The 17,878-nt window shown below is 36.0% G+C and overlaps 1 protein-coding gene across 1 annotated transcript in view; it reads right to left on the bottom strand.

Annotated features, from left to right (window-relative positions):
• LOC150087387 (ectonucleoside triphosphate diphosphohydrolase 1-like) overlaps positions 1 to 17,878 on the bottom strand; it is a 95,696-nt gene that overhangs the window by 53,556 nt on the left and 24,262 nt on the right. Inside the window, exon 3 of the mRNA XM_090372463.1 lies at positions 634 to 761. Coding sequence (XP_090228589.1) covers positions 634 to 761 — 128 coding nt within the window. The remainder of the gene's footprint in view (positions 1 to 633; positions 762 to 17,878) is intronic.

Raw genomic sequence — 17,878 nt, 5'->3', positions numbered from 1 at the left:
CACATGCACGAGTTTGGTGAACATTATGGAAGCAATTATGGCTCAAATAAGTGACGTAACTGCCCCGCCCTCTTCTCCCATTGGCTGGAATAAATATCACTAGGAGCAAAACTTTTTTAATGTACAGAGAGAGAGATAATGATCAAGCATTAATCAATCATCATGAATATTAATCATTATTTCAAGAAGGCAGCATTATAAAATTCTTCCTTAAAAACTATTCAAAAAATGATTTTTTTTTACATGAAAATGCTCCCTAAACACCAAATTATGACTTTCATTTGGGAGCATGACATCCAAACAAAAGCACTCTCAAACATAGTTGCATTATCTAACTGTAATATTTATTATTGCAAATTTTTCTCAATTAAAACATTCTTGTGCTTATTCTATTAATCATATAGTATGGCTCTAAAAGAAAGATAAATAATTTTACATAAATTTTTGTTGTTGTTCCATTGTTGTGCATTATTTGTGGAGAAAAAAAAAATTTTTTATTTTTTTTTCTGGTAAGCATCTCCCATATCAAACCAGTATACATAAGAAAAATCTTTTTTTTTTGGGAATGAATTATATTCGTATATATGTACAGTATATTATATTTTTTTTAATAAAAAAGCTGAAATTACTTACATCAAAAGGAATATCACCACCAGTAAGACCATACACCAAGGCAACAGCAAGAAGACCTCCAATACTAACAATAAGAGCAGTAACAGCCATTACCCACAACATAACATATGTAAACTCATCATCAGGTCCTAAATAAGAATAATTCAAAATTAAATTGTCCTTCGGTAAAAGTAACTTTTTAAGTAAATAACAAATTTTAATTAGTTGGAAGAGGGACATTATGTGGTTATTCATCTTATGAAAATGAACTAAATTAAGCAATACTAATCTACCACATAAAATATAAATCTTTTTTTTTTTTTTTTTGCATGTTGAATATTCTTAAATTGAATACAGCTCAACAGAAACAATTAACAGTTTTTGCAATACCAACAAGAGCAGTAGTAATTTATTATGGTTACATATTCCCCATTGCCAAACATAAGAGGTAAATACCAACATCATTTCCTTATTTAAATAACTTTAAAACTTTTTTAAATTAAAAATAAATTACACTTTAGTGACAAACCAAGTTAACATGGAAAATAATAAACATAATTCAAAATGTTTAAAATTTCCTTAGGCTATGAGTAATATTCTGATTGTTACTTGTGTCTGATAATTGAAATTTTAAAAATTATGATTTCATTCATATGCAGTCATCAATTAAATTAATAAAACTAAAACTAATACTAATTAATAAAACTAATACTGATACACAACTGTATTTCTACATCTTCTATAAATCTAAGAGTACAAATATTATGAGTAAAATAATCAAATTACAATTAGCACTCAATTAATATATGCCCAATATGTACATTCCACACTGATACTCTTTGTTCAATATGCATACATACATGTTGTTCCAATAAAGTTCCTTGACTGATGCAATAAAAAGAACACAAAGTGAAATAGATCAAAAATGGTTTTCTTTTCATTCAAAGCAATCACCATCTGATTGAATGTATTTATTATATCATTCTAAAAGTTTCCAAAAAGAGTCAGCAAAGGGATCCAAAGAGATGATATTCAATTCAGCAGTTATGCTATTCTTTATATGTCCTCAACGTCCTGAAATCCCTTTCCTTTGAAGGCAGTTTTCACTTTGAGAAAGAGGAAGAAGTCTGCTGGTGCTAGATTGGAAGAACAAGGTGGATAGTGATCTGTATAATGGCATGTTTCTTCACAAGCACAGAATGGGAGAGGGCACTGTCACACAACAAGAATCAACTGCTTTTCTCTTAAAAAATTGCAGTCTCACTGGAAAATATGATTCAAGTCTTTGAAGCATATGAATAGAATGCAGCATTCACTCTCTCCCCTTCAGGTACAAATTCCTTGTGAGTCACTCTTTGTCAAAAAACATGATCAGCATCATCTTGATCCTAGACATCTGTAAACAAAACTTTTTATGCCTTGATGATAGTTTTGAAGTCCACTGCATGCTCTGATGCTTTGTCTCTGGGTCATACTAAAACATCCAATACTGATCTCCAGGACAACAAAGTCAAGGAAATTAGAAATTCCTTGACAAATCCAGATGAAGCACTCGCATGAGCCATGAGATTATGTGGCACAAATTTGCACAGCCCTTCTTTTTCCCTAAATCTTCATGTAGAATTTTACGAATCATGTCCTTACTCATATCCAACTCAACAGCCATCATTCTGAGGGTCAAATAACAATCTCTATAATTTCTCAATATTTCACAACTCAGTCCTCATTTCGAGAGATTGGCAAACACCAAATCCTTGGGTCATCACAAACATCCTCATGTCCATCTTTGAAACATTTATACCATTCAAACACACTGGTACAATTTATCATTTCATGTTTCTGTTGCAGATCCTCGAGTTTAAAACAAAATTTGATATTGGATTGCTGCTCTAATGCAAAATTGTGACATGGAACATTAATGCTACTAATGAAACTGGTTGTTACATGTAACACCCCATATATCTACAGTTATGTACAGTTCTACATCTTTGGTGCATTATAATAGACATTGGGAACGAGAGTAGCCTTGTGCAGGCGAAGTTTTTACGGCTCTGGAAAATAAAGAAGTTTTTCCTGTTTTATTAACTTAAATTGGCATATTAACTTATTTTCTAGAGTAGCTTTATATTCCTAGTTATGATACATAGTTTAAATTAAAACTTAGATAGAGATTTTGTAGGTTATTACTTAGTAGCGGTAAGGGTATTCAATCCACAGATTTTACAAGTTTTGCAGCTCCGGCAAACAGGAAGTTTTTAGCTATATTTGGCCGCTTTATTGACTAATTGTTATAATAAATCATTTTCTATAAGTAGCTTATAGACCTAATCAACATCCTTGGTTTATTCTGAATTGAGACAGCAAGATTTTGGAAGTTAATACTTAAGTGTCCGTCCGTAGATTTAGCATCTGTAACTTGATGCCATTGTTAGTTATACAATACGATATATCCCTTACTAGATAGCGTTAGCTTAGTATATAATATTATCAATTAATCAGTAAAATTTATTAATCTTGTTAAGCTTCATTGTTAATTAAATTGTACTTTTTAACTAAATAAATATAACTACTTAGATTTTACAAACGTAACATTATTAATTAATACGGAAGTTATATAACAAAACTTGAAGATAATACTCTATACTAAAAAAATATATATAGATATATAGTGTTATAACTGCATTGGGATACAAGTTTAGGGTTATAATTTTGTACTGAAATTTTATTGAAATTGAATTGAAATCATGACTCGCAGCAAAGCAAAAGGCTCAAATTAATGGGAGTGCTGTGGCTCAGGGGAGAACTGAGGGGGCAGTTGCCCTCTGAATCACAGCCTTTTAAAATGCCCTGCTTACTTGATGTTTGTGGAGCAATCAAGTATGGGACATGATATTGCAAAGGGGAATGTCTGTGTGTACACGATGTAAGGAGTGTGAAGAAATCAGGCAACAACTCAGTGTTGTTATGGGCCTATATGAGAGCTTGAAGGACAGGGTGGATGCCTTCGAAGGATCTAAAGTGAGAGGCCCATCAAGCTCTCAGCTGCCCACATAACGCCAGAGCTTCCACTTCATCATCACGCAACACAGTGGCAATGCCCAAAGCAGAATGCGCTGGCCCCACAAGAACTAGTAGTTGTTGGTGACTCTATTGTCAGGGAAATGGGGAACAATATATGTAAAAAGGATAGGTGGAACAGGACCAAGGTATGTCTGCCAGGGGCAAAGGTTGATGACTTCGTAGAGTGGATATCATCTTTTAAAGCACAAAAGGTGATACTGTTGTACACATTGGCACTAATGATAAAGAGTAGGAGACTGGCGAAATTACTTAACAAGTACAGGTCACAGTTGAAAAAAAGCCATGAATTAGGGTTGAATTTGAAAGTGTCTCCAATTCTGCCCAGACACGATAGTAGGGAATATATGATAAGAGCCTTGTCGATCAGTTTGGCCTTGGAAAGATCGTGCAAGGCTCAAGGGGTAGAATTTTTTTCAGCCTGGTCTGTACTTGTTAACAGGAGAGACTGCTTCTACAGGGATAGAATACACTTAAATAGAAAGGGTGCAAGAATATTTGCTGATGCTATCGAAGCAGTGTTAGGTGGGTCGGAAAACTGCTAGCTTGGGGGGAAACAAGGACTAATAGATTAACAGTAGCCACTGGCAGAGGTGAAAGTGATTCTAGCACTGCTTCTATTGGAATGAGCAGCAGCCTGGAAAACAAGATGCTGGGTATTTCAGAGACTGCTGGGAGTCATTGTGGTACAAGTAAACACAAGGGGTTGTGTTAGTTGTTGTTGTTATGGAGGCTTAATGGCACATAAGCTGCTATGGCTATAATGTGCCTATTCACTTATTATATTAAAACATGAGTTTTCCCAAAATCAGAAGAAAATCTGAAATCAGAAATAATTAAGAAGCCCAGTCTGCCTGAGAAAGTCAAAAAATTCAGAAATATTTGCCTTATCACCAATCAGATTTTCAAGAGTTATTGATTTATGAATATTAACCAGTGAGATCAAGGATGAAGTTCTGGCTTGTTTATAATAGGGGCAGCCAATAAGAATATGTTTTACAGTCAAATTGTTAGAACAATGTGTACATTGTGGTGGATCACCTCCTGTCAGTAAATGAAGGTGGGTCAGATGGGTATGTCCTATTCTTGCCCTTGAGAGGACTACTTCTTCTCGTCTCGATGTACGGACACTGGAGCGCCAAATTTTCGGGTCTTGTTTAAACTGAAAGAGTTTATTATTAGTCTGAGAGTGCCAGAGTGCTGTCCATTGTGATAGGCAAGCAGCATGAACGGTTAGTGCATAATCTGATGCTGGAACAGGGATGGGGTTGTGTTAGGGTAGCTAAGAATAGGAACAGGTGAATGTATACTTGCATATATACCAATGCTAGGAGTTTGGTAAATAAATTTGATGAATTTGAGGTATTGCTCAAAACATCAAAGGCAGATATTGTTGGGATATCAGAGACGTGGTACCACACAGATATAAGCAATGCAGAACTGGAATTTGGGGAGTACAATATGTACAGAAAGGATAGACAGGATAGGAAGGGAGGAGGGGGTTATGCTATTAGTTAAGAAACACAAAATCCAAGGAAGTGAAGCCAGTCGACATCGCTGGACAGTGCAGTGTAGAGTCAGTTTGGTGTGACATAAGCACTGGGAGATCAAAACTGAAAGTAGGAGTGTGCTTAGCCCTAATGACTTTGATGAGTATAAGAAAAAACTGTATAGGGAAATAGAGTGGGCCAGCAAATAAGTGGGCCAGGATCTCATAATGGGGGATTTTAATTTCCCGAATATTGACTGGAATTTGTGGGTTGGTCACTCACACACTAACAAGGCTTTTGTGGATTTATTGGATTATTGTTTTCTACATCAGCATGTTGGGATGGCAACTAGAGGGAGTAATACTCTTGATCTGATTATCAGTAGTGATTCTTCATGCATTAAGAATCTTCAAATAAAGGAGCCACTAGGTGGCAGTGATCACAGAGTGCTGAAGTGGGATTTACTCAAAGAAGTAACTACCATCGGGGTAAAGGGAAGGGTTTTTGCTTTCGTAAAGACGACTATGGTGGTCTGAGACAGTATTTAAATTCTATACAGTGGGACCAACTGATGATGTTACGAACAGCAAATTCAAAATGGGAGGCATTCAAAGAATTTATCTTGGAATCTACTAGGCTTTACATACCAACAAAGAAATATTGTTCAAGGTTTAGGCCTAAATGGATGTCAGATGAACTAATGAGCCATATGGCAGAGAAGAAAAATGCATGGGATACATATAAATTAATGGGTGACATGGAAGCCTATGATAGATATAAGCTGGTCTGTAACCAAGTCACAAAGGAGTTTAGGCAGGCAAAGGCAGATTATGAGAAATATTTGGCAAAGGATGCAAAGAAAAACAGCAAAGAGTTCTTTATCAATGTAAACTCTAGAAGGAAAGGGATGAATCAGATTGGCACACTGGATATAGATATTTCAACTGTTGATGATCCTGCTCAGGTGGCCAACAAACTAAATGAGTATTTTGCATCTACATTCACACATGAGGAGTTATTCAGGGAGGGGAATGCCAGAAGTGAATTAAACTCTGGCAGTGAGCTAGATGATTTGGTAATAACTGAGAGGAAAGTGGAGGAGAAATTGTTGATAATAAACATAAAAAAGGCACCCGGGGTGGATGGAATCTATCCAGTTATATTAAAGGAGGCAGCAAAGGAAGTAAGCAAACCCTTGGCCATAATTATGAGAGCTTCCTTGGACTCAGGGGAGGTACCCATGGACTGGAGATGTGCAAATGTGATCCCAATTCACAAAGAAGGATCAAAGGGCAACACAAGTAATTATAGACCTGTTAGTTTAACTTCTGTTCCAGGAAAATTAATGGAGGCACTGGTTAAAGAAGCATTGCAGGATCACCTAGACAAGACTTCAGTTATAGCTCAGACAGCATGGTTTTGTTAAGGGAAAGTCTTGCCTGACCAATTTGATTGGATACTATGATGTGGTCACAAAGGAACTGGATGCAGGGAATAACTTTAATATCATATATTTGGATCTTAGAAAGGCTTTTGATACTGTTGCTCATGGAAGACTGCTGCACAAATTGGAGCAGTGTGGCATTGGAGGCAAACTGCTGCTATGGATAAAGGGATAGTTGAGTGGGAGAAGACAGAGAGTGGTAATCAATGAACACTGCTCATCATGGACTAATGTTATTAGTGGAGTCCGTTAGGGTTCAGTGTTGGGTCCATTGTTATTTTCTGTATTTATAAATGATATTCATGATGGTATATCAAGCTTAATGCCCAAGTTTGCAGATGATACGAAGTTTGAGAGGGTTGTTAAGGACACCAATGACAGTACGCTGCTGCAACAAGATCTAGAAAAGTTGAGCGATGGGCTGAGAGGTGGCAAATGGAGTTTAACATTGACAAATACACGTATAAAATACTAGATATGGGAAGCAGTAACCCCAGAGTAATGTATCAACTGTGTGGTACTACACTGACAGTGGTAGAGAATGAAAATGACCTGTGGTTAACTGTGCAAGCAGATATGAAGTTTTCTGAGCAGTGCAGATGGTCTGCAAGAGTAGCTCATGGTGTCTTGTCAATGATATATAGGAATTTTGCTAGCAGGGATAAGGAAGTGATTATCCCCTTGTATAAGGCAATGGTCAGGCCCCACCTTGAGTACTGTATACAGGTCTGGAGGGCTCATTTTAAGAAAGATGTAGAGCTGTTGGAACAAGTACAGAGAAGAGCAACAAGATTAGTGAATGGAACAAAGAGTTGCTCTTACAAAAAAAGGCTTAAGTTTTGCAAATTACAGTGTCTGGAGACTAGTCACCTGCAAGGTGACCTGATTGAGGTGTATAAAGCCTTGAATGGTTTGAGCATGCTCAATGCTGATGGGATTCTTCCTCTTGCTCAGAATAATCACTTGAGAGGGCATAAATTAAAATTGAGGAAAGACAGTTGTCGGATAGATGTGCAGAAGTCTGCCTTTAGCCAGCGGGTAGTTGGTTGGTGGAACACACTTCCATCCTTTGTTGTGGAAGTTGATAGCCTAAATAAATTTAAGGCTGAGCTGGGCAGGTATTTGGAAGGAATGGAGGGGTGAAGTGGGAGCGGGGTGTTTTTTTTTTTTTTGGCTGATGCTGCATAAGCTTGCTTTCTTGCATCATATGCCTCTACTAATGCTAAAATATCACCTCAAAGCAACTACAACAATTGTACACTCCTTTGATCGCCACAACTGTCCCAGAGTGTAAACAGAAAATTCATCATCATGAACTTGGTCTGGCTTAGGTCTTTTAAGACCTGTTGCATTGTAGCTCTTAGAGGTGGTCTTGATCTCGCCATCGTTGTCTTGGTCAACCAACATCTCTCTTGGTTGTTTGTTTGCAGTTAAAGGCTAATTTTGGGATCCGGTCTGTGTTCATTCTTTCTGTGTCTGATCCATTTTTCCTGATACTGTTTTATGTCATTTACTATGTTATCTACTTTTAATTTCTTGCGGATATCTAAATTTCTAAGTCTTGTAAAGCCTAATAATGGTTTTAAAAATCTCATTTGTGCTGCTTCTAGTTTGTGTGTGTCTATTTATTTATTTACGAGATTAGAAAGCTAATGTGCTTTATAAATCTGAAAGCAAAACTAAAACAAATGTTTTAGTTTCGCTTTCAGTATTATTTCAGCAGTACTTGTAGAAGGAAGCATTTTTTACGGTGTGGTTGAGAGAAGTGAAAAGAGAAAAAGTGAGGATGATCCTGGAATTGGTGGAGTGAAAAAGAAACCACAAGCATTACTTCTGAATAGAAAATGAAAAGCACAAATTCTATTAACATGCTGTTTTCCAAGAATACATTACATGCATATATATATATATATATATATATCCAAGTATGAAGATGCAAATATTAAATGTTATAATAAATATAAATATTATAATAAATATTAAGTAGTCACATAACCAATTAATGCCATCTAGGACGATTAAACATTACATTGGTCTGTATAAATATGAATATGAGTTAAGTTAACTCTTACCGCTATCAACTTAACTCATATTCATATATATATATATATATATATATATATATATATATAATGTTTGTAGTAACGAGGTCCACTAAAAATGGGGTACATATATCTAACAAGAATAAGAAATAACAAATAAAAAATAGTAAAAATAATAAAATAATAGTAATTGAAGCATGTGATGCAAGAAAGCAAGCGTATGAGCTTATGTAGCATCAGCCCAAAAAAAAAAAATTCACACAACCATTGCCTCTAAAAGTTTGTCCAGTTCCTCCTTGAATTTATTTAAACTATCAACTTCCACAACAACAAATGGAAGTTTGTTTTAGCAATTAACCACCTGCTGGCTAAAGGCAAATTTCCACACATCTATTCTACAGCTGTCTTTCCTCAATTTGAATTTATGCCCCCTTAGGTTCATAATCTGAGCAAGCAGAAGAATCCCATCAGAATTCAGTGTGCTCAACCCATTCAAAGCCTTATACACCTCAATCAGATCACCTCGCAGGTGCCTAGTCTTCAGCTGCTGCAATTTGCAGAACTTAAGCCTCTTGTGGTAAGAGGACCCCTTCATTCCCCTCACCAATCTTGTTGCCCTTCTCTGTACACACTCAAACAAATCTACATCCTTCCTAAAATGAAGCCACCAGACCTGTATGCAGTACTCAAGGCGTGGCCTGACCATTGCCTTATACAAAGAGATAATCACCTTTTCCTTGTGAGGAAAATTCCTGCATATCATTGACAAAACCCCATAACCTAATCTTGCATCCTGTCTGCATTGCTCAGAAAAATTCATATCTGACTGCAAAATTACTCCCATGTCTTTTTCATTTTCTACCACCCAAGTGTAGTACCACATAGTTGGTACGTTCCTCTGGGGTTACATCTACCCATATGCAGTACTTTGCATTTGTCAATGTTTTTTGTTTTTTTTTGGTAGTTGTTGGCGCATCGGCTTCTGTGGCCATAATGCACCTCCCAAGGTTTTTGCAGTACTTTGATCCAAGCCCGAGGCGGGATTCAAACCCGCGACCTTTGGGTTGCCAGGCAGGCACTTTACCCACCTGTCTAGCCCGGTCGGCATTTGTCAATGTTAAACTTCAATTGCCACTTCTCAGTGCATCTGCCCAAATTTTCTAGATCCTGTTGCAGTAGCACACTGCCATTACTGTCATTAACAACCCTGCCAACCTTTGTATCATCTGCAAACTTCGACACTAAGCCTGATATACCTTCATCAATAACAATGATAAATATACAAAACATCCGAGCTAACCACTGAACCCTGTGGGACTCCACTAATAACATTAGTCCATGAAGCGCATTGTCCATTGATTACTACTCCCACTCAACCATCGTTTATCCATTGTAGCAACTTACCCTTAATACGCTCCAATTTATACAGTAGTCTTCCATGTGCAACAGTGTCAAAAGCTTTCCTGAAACCCAAGTATATGATATCAAAATTATTTATTGCATCCAGTTCCTTTGTAACCACATCATAGTATCCAATCAAATTTGTCAAAATAAAACAAAATAAAAATAAGATAAAACAGTAAAAATAAAGGCCTCATCTAATAATAATAAGAATAATACATAATTTCTTTTATTAATAAGATAAGCTAAAAGAAAAAACATAATTGAAATAAAAATGTAGTATATTTAATTTAATTAAATAAAATAAAATTTAATAATTAAATATTATATATAGTATATACAGAAGATTTAAATTAATCTAATGTAGAGAGAGAACCTAATTTCATTTGCACAGTTTTGTCTTATATGCATAATTAACTACAGAACAAACATTTCAAGGAGCAACAGTTGTTCCTTTATAAATGTTACTGCAAATTAACACATTCTCTACTATGCTCAATTTATTTTAGGCATCTTATTTTTGAAGGCAGAGAGTGCTTTTTTCACTTTTTTCACTCGTAACAAAAATTTCATCATTTTGTTTGGTACTCAGCAGCACTTTTGGTGTTAGTGTGGTAGCACCTTCATCATTCACCTTAAAAAACTCCTCAAAAAATTCACAAAAAAATCCATAAGCTCCAAATACCCCTATTCCTCAACATTGCTATCACAATCATTGACTACACCACTTTTGATGATATTCTCTCCAAAGCCACTCTATCTGAAACAGTTGATTATTATGTTTAGTCAGTATTGTCTCAAGCAATAATAATAAACATTCAAGACATTCCACTTTGGCTGCAAATTGTTCCCTTCTTTTATGTTGCAGATTAAGTACCTTATCGGGCACGTTCATCATGGTCTCTTGAGGTTATAAATAATCCTTGATTCGTATAAAATTGGTGGTACTGGAAGGTAAACAACAGCAGTACATTCATCAACTTAAGTGCCTCAGCAGAATGTGTTGTGCAACAATCTAGAATCATCAAAACGTTCCTTTTTTATTGAATCTATTCTTCTGTCCACTCTCAATAGCCAAGACTGAAAATTTTGAAAACAAACAAAGTACCCCAATTATCCCCATAACTGTTGTTCTGTGTATTTATCAATGATATTGATGAAGGTATATCAGGCTTAATGTCGAAGTTTGCAGATGACACAAAGGTTGGCAGGGTTGTTAATGACAGTAATGGCAGTGTGCTACTGCAACAGGATCTAGATAATTTGGGCAGATGGGCTAAGAAGTGGCAACTGAAGTTCAACCTTGACAAATGCAAAGTACTGCATATGGGTAGAAGTAACCCCAGAGAAATGTACCAACTGTGTGGTACTACACTTAAGGTGGTAGAAAATGAAAAAGACCTGGGAGTAATTGTGCAGTCAGATATGAAGTTTTCTGAGCAATGCAGACAGGCTGCTAGGGCAGGTCATGGGGTTTTGTCAATGATATATAGGAATTTTGCTAGCAGGGAAAAGGAGGTGATTGTCCCTCTGTATAAGGCAATGGTCAGGCCACGCCTTGAGTATTGCGTACAAGTCTGGAGGCCTCATTTTAGGAAGGATGTAGATTTGCTTGAGCGTGTACAGAGAAGAGCAACACGATTGGTGAGGGGAATGAAGGGATTCTCTTACCAAGAGAGGCTTAAGTTCTGCAAATTGCAGTGGCTGGAGACTAGGCACCTGCGCGGTGATCTGATTGAGGTCTATAAGGCCTTGAATGGGTTGAGCACGCTGAATTCTGATGGGATCCTTCCACTTGTTCAGATTACGAACCTACGGGGACATAAGTTCAAATTAAGAAAGGATAGATGTAGAATAGATGTGCGGAAATTTGCCTTTAGCCAGCGGGTGGTTAATTGCTGGAACAAACTTCCATCTGTCGTTGTGGAAGTTGATAGGTTAAATAAATTTAAGGAGGAACTGGACAGGCATTTGGAGGGAATGGTGTGATGATTTTTTTTTTTTTTTTTTTTTTTGGCTGATGCTGCATAAGCTCCTACACTTGCTTTCTTGCATCATGTGCCACTACTACTACTACTACTGCATAGAAGTTAGTTAACTCCTAAAACATCTTGGCTTAGAAAATTTCCAAACTAGAAGTGGGTGGTACAAACCAGAAGTTTGTACTGCCATCTTCTTTGCAACATAACAGAACAGTGATTCTTGTTTAATTTTCCACCATTACAACGCTCTCCTCAAACAAAGTGTTTTGTTTGGCAGAAAATTATGAAATATACCTGTTTTGTCAAGATTAAAAACATCCTTTGGCTTATATTTTTCAAAAATGGACCGTAAAAATCATAACCAGTCTATTTATTATTATGCCTTTTCTTTGCCAACTGATCCAGACTCACTGCAAACATTTTGGGAAACTAAATTATTCCTGTCCTAAAATCTTTGGAGCTAACTACTCCTGCTCATTTGAAGTCACTAATCCCAGGTTGCTGAGCTAGAAAATCAGCCTTTTCTTGCAAAATTAGACTTGATAATGCAAATTAGATGCATGTGTTTGTTAATACCATTCAAAAAATTTTGTTTCAAACTCCTCATGTTTTGTACCACGAATTCATTATTTTTTTATTTATTTATTTTTTTTTTTCACTATTCCAGTGACACACTTTAAAGTTTTTTTCCCCCCATTATCATAGACACAGTAGGTAAAGGGATATTGTATTCTTTTTCAATGTCTCTCTAACTTTATTCCATCCTGTCAACCTCTTGCATAACTTTCAGTTTAATTTCCAGGTTTAATCCTCTCCATTCACACTGTCGCCAGAACTGCCAAATGAGGTTTAATATAAAAAATGTTTTTAAATTAATTTAAAGATACAAGCTCCAAAAAATATCAGCCCAGATCCATTTAAAAATGGCACAAAAAAGTAGATAACAAAAAACTCTTTGAGCATAATTCAATTGCAACTAACCTACAACTGATGTTTTTCTGAGTGTATTTATCTCGTAGCTACCATAAACTGACTTTTTTTACATAAAAGTAAATTAACAAGTCAGTGCTATCTTTCAGGAAATACAGAACTGGGTGTCACAAGCATGCTGGTGATAGGGAAAGAATAAGACAAATGTACCAAGCTTTGTATTAAATTATTTTTCATGGGATAAAACAGATTTTGTAATACACATTAACAGAATTTTGTAATAAATTAATATGATTACATAGAAAAGCCTATTCTTTTACAGGGGAACAATATGTACTTCATACAAAGACAAGTTTGTATTAATGAGATTGCTATATTACTACAGCTATAAAATTTATAATGATGAAAGAATTATAAAAAAATACAGTAAGAAGGTGCGTAAAAGCCTTTGTAGTTACCAGTATACAGTATTTTAAAGGAGTGTAAATAAAGGAAGAAAGGTAGAAAGTAAAGAGTAAAGTAAAAAAAAAAAACTATACAAATCATTCATATACACTGGTTTGTTTAAAGAAAGTGCATCACCTAGGAATTTCACATTTCTAATCCTTTTTCACGATGGTATGTTACATTAATGACTAGCATCACAAATAGAAATAAAAACAAAAGATATTTATTAATAGTTAAGGCAAAGCCGAGTAATATTTGACATGTGCTCTCAAAATATTCCAAAATGAGCATTTGCAACCTTTATACAACAGTTTTGGTAAAATGAATACAACAGTTTTGGTAAAATGACAATTATGGCTGAAATGTTATCAGAAGCCCTCAATTTGCTTCAGTTTATCATTTTAAATGGAAAACAAAATGAAAAGTTCACCAGGTGCAAACTAATATTTAGTTGAATTGCCTCTGGCTCTAATGACAGCAGCACACTGTCAAGGCACTGACAAAATCAATTTCTGAAGATAATCAACTGATAGTTCGTGGTTCCAAACACAAATTATGGCTTCCTGAAAGGTCTTTGGTTTCTTTCTGGCAACTGCAGATTCCACACGATGCCAACAATTCTCTACAGGATTCAGGTCCGGGCTGTTTCCTGGCCAGCTAAGGGTTGTAATGGACCATTCTTCCAACCATTTTTTCACCTGTAACAAATGTAAACACATTACTGTCAAACCTCTAATGCAGAAATGAAGCTAAAGTAACTACAGAAGTGCCTACTTACACTTTTCACCCGATGACAAGGAGCAGAGTCATCCTGAAAGATGCAGTTACTTGGCAGGTTGAAATGGTCTCTAATGGTTGGCAGCAATTTGCCTTCCAATATAACCATTGGCATTGGTATCCATTGGCATTAAAGGAACCTTTTATAAACTGCAAGTGACCTACTCCGTGATACGAAATGCACCCCCATATCATTTGGCTGGTAGGGAATTTCACTGTAGACACCATAGTCTGGATGATATTCTTCACATCTACGGCAAATTGTTTGTCTTCCATCAGAGCCAATTGTTTGTCTTCCACCATTTCTTTTCATTCGAGAAAATAACTGACTTCCACTGCTCGGGGTCCATTTGACATGCTCCTTACACCAAATTAATCGGGCCTTTTTCATTTTTTGTGTAAGGAGGGGCTTCTTCTTAGGACGACGGGCTACAAGTACATTTTTGAAGAGGCATCTTCTGATCATTACTGCACTTGCTACCACTCTTGTATGTTCTTCCCATTCTCTTTTCAGCTCAGACAAAGAAGCGTTACGGTTTTTAAGGCATAAGCAATTCAAAACTCAGTCCTGTTTTGGCATAGAGACTCGTTTGCATCCCGTTCCTTTTTTCCTATCAGCAGAACCAGTATTCTTGAGTTTGGAAAGAAATCTACTCACTGTCGACTGATCATAAGACACTCTATAAGCAATATGATGGGAAGAACATCCTTCCTCACATAAAGCAACAATAGCACTCTTTCTTTGCGGCATAAACTGCACGTAACTTGCCATCCTGACACAAGCAAGGAATGACTGCAACTCTTGCAGAGCGTGCTTATATAGCTGAAAGTAACAGCTGATGCAATATTATGTCGTCATCTACGCATGTCAATCTTATCTGATGCAATCTGTAAGAAATATTGCCATATACTTACGTTATTCAGATGACAATTACAGTTTTAAGGGGTGATGCACTTTCTTTGAACACTAGTGTTCATAAATCATTTATTGTCATCCAATAAAGTAAGGGAGCCAATAAATAAAAAAATTTGTTTTTAAATAAAAACAAAGTCATCCAATAAATGAATACCTAGGTACAACCAAGCTAGAAGGATTTCCAAAAATTAAGTGATAATAACATATAAAATAGGTAAATGTGGCTTTAACAAAGGGATAAAATAAAAATGTAACAAGCTCAATGAAACTGGATATAAAAAGTCTGAAAAGGTTAAAAGTTAGGTATAAGAAAAATTGAAAATACTTTTTGTGTGTGTGTGGCGTCTCCGTAGCCAGGTGGGAAGGAGCAGCAGTGCATAGCACACGCTTCTTGATTAGACCCGGGTTCGAGCACGTCACCACCAAATACGGAGGATGCAGAAAGGTCAGGGAGTGACCACTGCATATCCCAGAGCAATATGGCCTTAGTTGCTAATGCTCCTAAAAACCAAATAACAAACAAACTTTTTCTGTACACCTTGTCATGACTCCAAACATCAGATAAAAGCAGGTGGCTAGCTTGACATAGCTGTTGATGAATGAAGAATCAAACCTGTTTACTCTGGAAAGTTTAGACCAAAGAGATGGAGTGGCTCTGGTAGTCTTGGGTGGAATTCATCACTAAAGACAGTCCCAGATGTTAAGGAAGTCACTTTGTCCTATGATCAGAGTTAAAAACACTGATTGGTTTTGTATTTCCAGCAAGCAGTAACAGACACTTTCAATTTGTTGGTACAGCTGATGCCAAGATAACACAACAGTATGTCCAAGCTTGGCATTTAACTATCTAATGAGAAAATATTTGGCTGACATAATAGGCCGAGGGGTGGATTTCTAAATGAAAGTCCAGATTAGGGATGCATGGAGGAAGTGAGGTAGGAGAAATAGCAAAATATTTCCATATAATGTTCAGATTATGAATGAGAGTGAGGTTGCATTTCATAAACCAAAATGATGTTAGAATGGTAGACTGAAGCTTTGTGCAAGACACTGAGAAGAGCAGTTTAGAATCCAGATGTACTACTAAGAATTTAATCTGGTTTACAGAGAGAATTAATTTAGATTGGATTCTAACTTGTAAGAAAGAGGAGACTGTCAAAAGAGCAAATGGTGGACACTTCAAGGGATTGACATGCAAACCAAAAAATACAATATAATCCAGGAATTCAACAACCAGTTGTTGAATACACGATGAATTGAAAAGGCTGATATTGCCAGAAGAGGCTGGGAAAAACAGGAAAATGTCATCAGCATAAGAGTGGTAGTTTGGGTAACATAAAAGAAAAGGAAAGAGCATGACTGAGAAGAACAAGGCCAAGAGGGCTCCTCCTTGGGGCAAGCCTAAGCTAATGTTCTGAATACAGGTTGTGGATTTGTCAGAAAAGATAAGATAACAGTGTGATCATAAAGTAACTGCTAAACCACTTTCAGTGGTTTAGTGGGAGTTCTGAGATGCTTTAATAGTTCTGGAGCAGAAGTATCAGGTGACCAACAGCAACTGAATCAAAGGCAGCAGTAATATCAAGGTAGAAGCTGTGCAGATTTTCCTTTTTCTTCCAAGTTGCATAAACTGGGCAAAACTTGAATAGTATAATAACATACAAACAGTTTAATGTAACATAAGTTCTGGCACTAATGCAAAAGGGAGAAATTTATAAAAACAGTCAAAAATACAAGGGTAGAGAACACATTAATACCAAAATTTGGATAGATCAACATAGCTCAACTTCGTCAGGGACTACAGTCATGAAGAACTATCTGGTACTTGACATTTCAATACTGCAAATCGATATCCTACCTTAATTCCTCTATGCAGAGTAGTCTGATGCCATGTATGATTAACTGTAGGTTAAGTGAACGTGATGTATATGCATGTATGCAATGTCATGTAACTTTGTATAAATAAATAAATAAAATATTTAGACTAGTTGCACAGACATAAAAGCAAAACCTGAAGATGGGAGGCCCAGCAAAAGGAAAGAGTTATTTAGTACAGCATAGAATATTAATGTGTAAAGGTATATGGTTTTATGGGGAGGGAAATAACTGTAGGAATATGAGTGGGTAAAAATGTTGATTTAACAGAAAGCAAAAAGAAGAGAGAAAGAATATCCACCAACTCCTTAGATAAACAATAAACTAATGTGCAGGGAAAAAAAAAAAAAAGGAAGATGAAAAAAGTTAAATAAATAGTAAAAGGGTAATAATAAAGAATTCTCGGGCAAACTATAAACATAACAGCCCAACTTCTGAGTGAGGGTCCAGCCTAAGGGAAGAGTTAGTATAAAAATAAGAAAATTACAACTATATATCAAATTGTAGATATAAGAACTGCATGTCACCAGTTATGGAAAATTAGATGTAATAAAGGAGCCAAGTGTCATTTTCGAAAAATGTAAGGAAAAATTGAGATAACCAACTGCACATGTCACTGGAACACATGCTAAGAAAGCAACAGAGAAAAAAAAAAAGCTATAAGCAGGTAGAGCTATGAAATTATTGAAGGAAACCAGAGATATATCTTTATATGCTGTAACAGCATAAGTAAGAGAGAACAAATATTTTTAACAATAAGTGGAAATAAATGGCCTTATTTAAATGAAAGCATAATTTCATTTAGGAAAGGAAATCAAAGTAAAAAAATAGACAAAGGAAAAAGAAAGTAGCTCATGTTCAAAATACATGCACCCAGAACGTAT

Source organism: Mastigoproctus giganteus, chromosome 4 (assembly GCF_048544385.1).
Source record: "Mastigoproctus giganteus isolate SK-2022 chromosome 4, ASM4854438v1, whole genome shotgun sequence".
NCBI lineage: Eukaryota > Metazoa > Arthropoda > Arachnida > Uropygi > Thelyphonidae > Mastigoproctus > Mastigoproctus giganteus.
The sequence above is the reverse complement of the archived record's forward strand: the minus strand, read 5'-3'. Positions and strand labels throughout refer to the sequence as shown.